The 8,517-nt window shown below is 34.5% G+C and overlaps 1 protein-coding gene across 3 annotated transcripts; it reads right to left on the bottom strand.

Annotated features, from left to right (window-relative positions):
- Window positions 1-413: 413 nt before the first annotated feature.
- Window positions 414-4,866, bottom strand: LOC120356169. Of its 3 annotated transcripts, none has more exons than XM_039445038.1 (4): window positions 4,410-4,866; window positions 3,516-3,745; window positions 2,725-2,883; window positions 414-1,523 (listed from the first exon to the last, which is right to left on the bottom strand). In XM_039445038.1, the coding sequence occupies exons 2-4, from the start codon at window positions 3,678-3,680 to the stop codon at window positions 1,458-1,460; spliced, it is 390 nt and encodes a 129-aa protein (XP_039300972.1). In that variant the 5' UTR covers window positions 3,681-3,745; window positions 4,410-4,866; the 3' UTR covers window positions 414-1,457. The 3 variants fall into 3 exon arrangements, with proteins under 3 accessions (XP_039300972.1, XP_039300970.1, XP_039300971.1); XM_039445036.1 differs by having other exon boundaries at window positions 414-1,526; window positions 4,410-4,864; XM_039445037.1 differs by lacking the exon at window positions 4,410-4,866 and having other exon boundaries at window positions 414-1,526; window positions 3,516-4,397.
- Window positions 4,867-8,517: the final 3,651 nt, after the last annotated feature.

Genomic DNA, 8,517 nt, shown 5'->3' with positions numbered 1-8,517 from the left:
CAGAATCCGATGTCCGTCAGACATCCAAATTTAATCCACACTAGACATTGTTTGGATATTGTAGGACATCCTACGGATGTCTTCCGGATGCAATAATTATGAAATTAGGATAGCCACTGGACATCCATCTACATCCTAATTCAATCCATGCTAGACTTTTTTGGATATTGTAGGACATCATATAGATGTCTTGTGGATGCCATAATTATAAAATTAGGAAATCCATTGGACATCTACTTACGACCAAATTTGGTCTTGCTTTCTTGACCATTGAGGAACTAAGATGTTTGTCATGAATACATTTTTTTATAATATAGTGAAGATTTAGTTACCATTCCGGTGCAGTTCTTGGCCCGAAACGGTACTCAATTCTAGATTCTGTTAAAAAAGAATTTCAATAAATAAAATGCATATTAAAATTTTAACAAAATTTTATTTTGAAATCACAGGTTAATTAAAAACCATCAACATCAGTTCATAAAAGTATAACTTTCCTCCCTAGGTGTCAGTGGCGGCTCCAAAACAAAATAAACGTGTGTGTAATAATAAACAAGGATATGTAAGTGATCGTGTAATAAACAAAAACTATATTCATTCTATTGAAAATTTATTGGATAATTGGATATTTAGTTAAAAGCAATTGAGAATGTAATTGAACTTGAGAAGTTTGTGAGACCTTCTAATATTGAGAATTCCACACAATCAGTAAGGGTTTGCGTGAGCGCGTAAGTACAAGTTAAAAATATTACTGTGCTATATATTGTATTTCCAGGCTAATAATATTAAGACTGATCTTATGTAGAACAGTTTTGGGCTTTCTATTTCTATTGTATTGATTGAATCTTGTAACTTATTTATTTCACTTATTGTTATCTCTTACAGTGACTTGGAATTTTGTTGGGAAAATGATATAATTCAAGTTCTATGACAATTATCCCTATTAAAATGACAATTTAATAATCCCTATTTATCGCGTTCTTACTTCCTATGAAAGTTAGGATTGGTATCTGCAACCTCCAATCTATATTTACACCAGCCGCCACTGCTAGGTGTACAAATAAATATTTTACAAAATGGATATAACCTTGAAAATTTTGATTCAAAAGTATTGATAAAGCAAGACTTTTTCCATATACTAAGATAATGTGGGAAAACGTAAGAATTTTGTTATGAATGAGTTACATTATTCTAAGAGAATCATGAAAAAAGTTAGTAGTACTCATTGAACTTAATTTAAACTATTATTTATAGGCCTATTGTTATTTACTTTTAAAAACATATTCAAGGTTCATGAAGTATGGCAAATATATGATGCAATTTTAGATGTTTAACTACAGCTACTACAAACACCGTTTTTGTTTTGTTTTATGGCAAATATATGATGCAATTTTAGATGTTTTACTACAGCTACTACAAGAACCGTTTTTGTTTTCCGGTTTGACGTTCAGGAGCATGCCTCAACCAATTTTTGGTGGCCTCTTCAATCGTTTTTTCCGTTGCTTCTTGAAACCCCATCTTAACAGCTTCTGAAATGAAGATCAAATTGTTGTAAACTGCTGATTTTATTATAGTCAGAGTGAGGTTTAAATGGTGTTTTACAATTTTAGTTTTCAATCCCTTAAAACGATATTCAAGGCAACCACATTATTTCTCTTGCCCAAGTGAACAAGCCCTACTGTTCACTGAATCACTAGTAGACCAATCAGGACCCCCTATATACCAGGCATTGGTCCTGGACCAATCACGAGTAATGTAAATATATACTATATTCTGTCTAACAAAAGAACGGATTGAATATCATAATAATAATTATTGACCAATCAAAGTGAAGTCTAAGATTCAAGTCGACGATTTAGCATTTTTCTTTATGTTTATTGTTTGTTCCGCATTTACGGCTAAATGCGGCAATGGATTTTCATGAGATTTGGCAGGAATATTCATTTTTTAACTATAAGTCGATGTATACACAAGGCTTTTTGAAATTTTGCGTTTTAAGGATAATATGGTTTAGGCCTATAACTGCGAAAATCAGAATATCTCATCCCCGAAAATCATAAGTATAAAGACGAATGAACTTAACTTAAGAAGATAATGGAAACTTAAATTTTTATTTAAAACCATAGGTTAGGGGTTAGGCTTTTGCTTTTAAATCGCAATATGCTGGTATTATTCAAAATGTTTAGATAATGAAAAGCAAAAAGCTTGCATCTCAGAACATTTGTGTAATTTAGTTTTGCTGAACGTCACCTTAAAATTTTTTGGGGATGCGGTATTTTGACTATAGCTATAACTGCGCAATGTCTACTGTTCCCAGAAGTACTAGTAGTTTTGTTTTGGTAAAATTATCAGCTGAAAGCCTGAAATATTGATTCACATATGACTACTCCTTCATGTAAAAAGAGCTAATTTTCAATTTTGGCAATCATTAAAAAAATATATTGAACAGAATGTGAAACTACCTCAAGACTTTTCAACTGATAGTGTTTTCGAACCAAAATAATTCTTTGCTCACATTCACTCCATCGTTTTGGTAAACAAAGTATAGTGAGCCACTACCTTCACTAGCTAGTGAGTGAGCCCCGGGCTGAAGAGCTCGCTAAAACACTGATATTGTCAGCTGTTCTATTGAAAGCGTTGAAAGTCAAGATAAATAGCTCAAGTTGCATTGAGTTACGAATTGTATGCAACTAATAGTCGTTTGGACAACTAAACACATGCACTTACCCTCAAGGACTCTGGCACTTTGAAGAATTGAAAACTGTTTTTTCCTTTCGCACCAAACCAGCTGTAGTCTTTGGCTAATTCATCACCAATAAGTCTTCTCATTATTCTTTTCGTCATGTCATTTATGCTGTTTTCGCCAATTTTACTCAGGTAGTTGACCTGGAAAGTTAAAAACAAAAACCATATTAACAATGTAGTAAAACTCTTATTATTAACACTGCAAGCAAAGTCCAGCACAACTGTAGTAAATTTAAAATAACACATAAGAATAAGAGGTGTCCAATCTGAATGAAGTTGAGGATAAATAGGTACTCAGCATTTCGAGTCAACATGCAATATGCTCTGCTGACCAATTGGTTTGGATAATAGACTCAATACTATATAAGTCATAACTCAATTACATTTTTATTTTCTAATTTTTAATAAAATCCACCTATTCCAAATTCCTACTTATCCAAAGAAGGTTTGGTCCCAATAAGCTTGGAATACCAAAACTCTACTGTATTGTCTCAATTTGTTTAAACAATTTATAAAAAAAACTAGTAAAAACTTCTTTACTTTAACATAGTAACATCAAACATAATAATTTTATTTTTTAATGGTTTTAACATCAGTATGTCCATAAGATCCAAGCATTTCTCCTGACAATAATATCTTATACAGTTTAGTTTGGAGAAACTTCAAGTTTAAAAAACTAATATTGTTTAAAAAATTGAACACCAGTTGCAGATTTACTTGTACATTAAACTGAAAATTGAAATCTGAAGTTGTACCAACAAAGTATATCTTACCATGTTATTTTTGGAATGATTATCTCTCAGCTCCTCTTCTATTTTGAGCAGACTCTCCTCAGTCTTCATTGGCAATCGTGCCGGATCAAAGTTGATTTCATCATGCTGCTGGTTTGACCAGGGGTCTGTATTTTGATTTTGAGATTTCAATATTGATTCCAACATGTCTCGGTTGCTGTTAGTAGTAGCTCTCAGAAGAGCTAATTGCTGAAGAACTTATTTTCTGAATTCTGGAACAAGTATTTATAATATTAAAACAAAATATTTAAAAAAATAAAAATGGGGATTTATACTTTCACCAGTATTTACCCATTTTACCAGTGATTTTAGAGGGTACATAAAAATGCTTTATGAAAAAATTAACTGTGTCGTGAATATATCAGTTTTTAACCAAAAAATTCTGAAAGGTTAGGTTCTATAGGTTGGCCTTGATTAGGTTGTGTAACATTGACAATGGTACACAATTCAATTTTTTTATAGGCCTAATAATTTTATAAGTAACCGATTTTGTTTTGTCAATTTACTGTTCATGACATAGGCTAGCGTTGATAAATTTTTAAAATCACACAGACTTAACCTAAGCAACCTTAAAAAGACAGCGTATTATGCATTGATTAGCCAGGTCTATAAGATTCATAGGCTATTCTGAAAATCAAAAATGAAGATCACCTTCAAGAAGTTGAGGAAAAATAATAGGCCTATAACATTACACCTTATTTGCAACTTATTGATCAAATCACAGGTAACAAATTAACAGCCTCTACAGATACTGCATGATGAGAACTGAACAAAGAAATGACATAGCCTATTCTACATTGATTGGCTCAGTCTATAATATTAAATATTTTATAACAGTAACTTATGAGGAGTTATGGAAAAATATATTACACATACCTTTGCAATTTATGGATTCCACGTTTTTCAAGAATTCTAGGATTCAACGTTTTCAAGATAGCCACAAAGAAGTAAAGACCGAAGAAAGAAGAGCAAACAGCCAGCGAGCAAACACTTTCTCTTTCAACTTATATAGATCAAAATGGCCATGGCGCAGAACCAGTGCTACCTACATACATTCTGCGCGCGCTATTTAGCTCTAATTTAAAATATCACAAGATCAATATTTATAGCTATTCTCCATTTTTTTCAAATAAAACTTAAGAAAACTGGAAATATATATAGCCTACTAAGATTCTCACTATTATATATGATAAGTTAATAAGCTATTTCATACAAAGTATGGAAAAGTTGAAATTTTTTCGTTAAATCTCACAAAAATCCTATTGCTTTCCACAGAATCACCAGGATTTTGTCTGATTAGAGTTGAATGAACAAAAAACAAGTAAAAATGCTTTTTACTCAAAAACTATGGCTCTAATTGAAAAAATATACGAAATAAAAAGTATTTGTAATGCAATTTTACATCTAGAAAACTTACTCTTGTTATGAGTAAGTAATTTTTTGTTATATGATGCACAAAATTTTCAAAGTCGTTTGGTGATAAGAGTTTTGAAAATTCATTGCTCCTAAACTATTCTGAATCTAGCTTCCCCTCGTCCTAGAATTGAAATTAAACTCAAAGATAGTCCCTATTTGTCAATTTCAGCCCTAATCCACGCTTGGAATTCGAGTTTAAATATCATTTTCGCTAAATTTTGGAGGGTTGTTGTGAGTGCCAGGGGTGAAACATAAGGATGTGCTTCACAGACCTATTGGGGGTCATATAGGTCTGCATGTGTGCCAAGTTTCATCCCGATCATATAAGGGGTTGGAGAGTGACGGGCGCCCGATGAAATTTATTGAAGAATATCATTTAGTTGATACTAACATATTATATACTCAAATATAATGTAGTATATTTGATTGAAATAAATAATTGAAAAATAAAGAATGAAAATGAAAAGTCAACTATTTTATACAAATAAATTAAAAAACCCATGGTCATCCTTTGTATGATGTCCTATGGACAACTATCTGGGATTTGTTTTGGACCATCCAGATTGGATATGTGATGGACGTCCAGTGGTAGTCCACAATAGCCGTGGATCAACATAGGATCTACCGGGTAACTTCAGGCCTATTGCAATCCTACCTGGTTCTCCAAAATCATTGAGAGCATAATCAAGAAACAGTTATGCTTGTATTTTGAGAGTGCTGGACTGTTGGTGGATGCTCAGTACGGGTTTAGGGCTGGAAGAACAAAAACCCAGGCAGTGGAAAGTCTTTTGAGGGTCGTGCTTTCGTGCTTGAGAGCTTTGAGAGCAGGGGTTCACAGGCTTGACATTGTGCGATTGAGCCGTGCTTTTGACACTGTAGACCACCAGATCCTGCTGTCCAAGTTGGAGTTTTATGGGGTCATTGATGTCTCATTGAAGCTCCTGAAATCTTACCTATCAGGTCGTCACCAGGTGGTCCAGGTGAATGGTAGGGTTTCTGCAATGAAGGCTATTCCACATGGGGTCCCTCAAGGGTCCATACTCGGCCCCCTGCTCTTCATAATTATGACAAATGATCTACCTTGTGCACTGGATAATAGGTTGGCAGCCTATGCAGATGATAACACCATTTTTGATGTGAGCAGCTCTTCAACATATCTGACAGAGAAGATGAGTGAGTCCTTTGGTGCTGCATCGGTGTGGTTCAAGTCAAACTTCCTCAAGCTAAATGAGGAGAAAACCCAAAGAATAATTTTTAGTTTGAGAAATATTGTGGATCAGGAGAGAAGTGTACAACTTCTTGGTTTTCACCTTGATCCAAAATTAACCTGGAACCCCCACATTGAAGTCATCTGTAAGAAGCTATCACAGGTGATTTTCTTATTAAGGCAGCTTATGCTCAGTGTGCCAAAGGACTATGTCAAGACATCCTATTTCTCATTCTTCCAAGGAATCATGTTGTATGATCTTGAACATTAGGGTGCAGCTAGTGGAGTTAATAGAATTCTCCTGCTTCAAAAGAAGGTCATACGAATTATTACTGGCTCAGGAATCATTGACCACTGTCGTCCTCTCTTTTGTGCTGAATCCATCATGACAGTGATATGCCTCTACATCTTCATATCACTGAAAAAAGTTAAGATTTCTGTGGGGAGTATGCGACTGCATAGTGACATCCCCAACTTTGACACCAGGGGCAGGTACCAGGTCGACATTCCATTCACAAGGCTGAGCAGAGTGAGGAATAGCCCTAGCCACCTAAATGCCAGACTTTTCAACAGGCTTCCGGCAGCAGCTAGGTCTCTATCAACCAAGAAGTTTCTCCGGGCCATTTTCTGATACCAACTCCTATGTATGAAATGAATGAGTTTTTCAGTGTTCCTGAAAGGACTATCAAGTGTTTTACAAAAGTACCTGCATCTTACTGTGATATTTCTATTTTGATAGACTGAACTCTATATTTATTAAAAACCAATTTTTGTACCTTGTAAACTTTGACGAACCAATTGCTGTATTATTTTGATGGCTTAAAGGCAATAAAAATCATTTATCATATGTGTGGAGAAGCCAGTCTATTGCTGTATTTCCATAAGGTCTATAGTTTCAATCAGGTACTTGTGAATGAGAATTGAGAATACTGCGTGAGGTCTACTGTTTACAGAACTACTAGTAGGTTGTAGCACAGATAAGAAAAAGAAACTGTCCCTATGATTTTGGTGCTAAAAAGTAGAAAATATTGATTTTATAGGTACTGAAAATATTGATCAAAAACATCGATGGCAGAAAAGTATCGGTGGCTTTCCATCGATGTCAGAAATATCGGATATTGACCCAAAATATCGATATTTGCAAAACTTCGATATCGATACCAAACACTAGCCCTCAGCCGGTGAGCCCACGCTAACAGCATGTCAGGTGGTAAGCAGCTACAGTCGCCCCTACCCCTATTCTGCCATTTTATTTTTCAGTTTCAACTTTCAACTGAGCCATTTACATTTTGATTTACTCTCCAGTATTTTTATAACGCTTAAATCATGGAATCTATTGTAAGTATCACTGTATCTTTTATTATTTATGTAATACCTTTTTGTTGTTTTGTTATAGGCTACTTAGGCCCCCCGCAAAGTAGACCCACGCTAATCCACGAAAAGCAACCCACGCCGTGGGATGTTTACATGCTTATTTATTTATTCAATCATTCAGAATTATACAACTTACAGAAAAGTACCACAGGCTAAATCTCCCAAAAAGGTTCCAATTCTAATTTATACAACAGTCCAAATGTAGTTTGGTTATGTATCACTTCAAAAGGTACTTGAGTATTAAACGGAGGCCACTATTACGAAACGCGCCGCGGCACTTATAGAAGGTTAAATTGTTATAGATGTTGTAGTAGAACTATTCTAGTATTGTTGTGAGTCGAGCGTTATCAGATGGGTCATGTGTCTACTCGCAAAATCCCCTCCAAGTAGGCCAAGGTCAGGGTCGTTGACCGGAGCGCGCGCCATTCCCTGTCATCGCCTGTCACTGTGTCTGGTCAGTAAAAGGTCAATAAAGTGACCTTTGTCTCTGACCTTTGTCACTGTGTCTGGTCATTAAAGTGTGTTCTTTCCAATTATGTAGTTATTTATGGTATCCCGTACGAAATATTTCTGTAGGTTAGGTGGCCTCCATTTAATACTCAAGTACCCTTCAAAATTCTTCAATTTACAATTCAAAACACATAATTCATCACACACAAATAACTTTTAAATTAAAAAAAAGTTGTAAATTGAATTAAATTAATTACAAATAGTTGTAACTTAAAATTCCAAACTTTGAAAAACAATTAAATTTTGAGACCGAGAAGACAAACACACTAGATATTTAGTTCTTATCACAGCTGACAACATTAATTTATGTTTGTAAACCATTGTTTCAGATCCAGACATCTGTGTAATGATGATTTATTACAATGAATAATCCACTGTCAGCTGATTGATTATGATTAATATTCTATAGCAATGGGTAATTGTTTACAAAAATCCCATGGGTTGCTTTCATGGATAGCGTGGGTCTACTTTGCGGTG

Source organism: Nilaparvata lugens, unplaced genomic scaffold (assembly GCF_014356525.2).
Source record: "Nilaparvata lugens isolate BPH unplaced genomic scaffold, ASM1435652v1 scaffold6037, whole genome shotgun sequence".
Taxonomy (NCBI): domain Eukaryota; kingdom Metazoa; phylum Arthropoda; class Insecta; order Hemiptera; family Delphacidae; genus Nilaparvata; species Nilaparvata lugens.
This window is presented reverse-complemented; position numbering and strand designations above follow the sequence as displayed.

What these genes read in the sequence shown, in the direction of transcription:
- LOC120356169 (XM_039445036.1), bottom strand. Translation starts at nt 3,680, where the DNA reads ATGTTGGAATCAATATTGAAATCTCAAAATCAAAATACAGACCCCTGG. An exon ending in ATCATTCCAAAAATAACATG is followed by an intron (nt 2,884 to 3,515) that starts GTAAGATATACT and finishes TTAACTTTCCAG; the next exon opens with GTCAACTACCTGAGTAAAAT. An exon ending in AAGTGCCAGAGTCCTTGAGG is followed by an intron (nt 1,527 to 2,724) that starts GTAAGTGCATGT and finishes TCTTCATTTCAG; the next exon opens with AAGCTGTTAAGATGGGGTTT.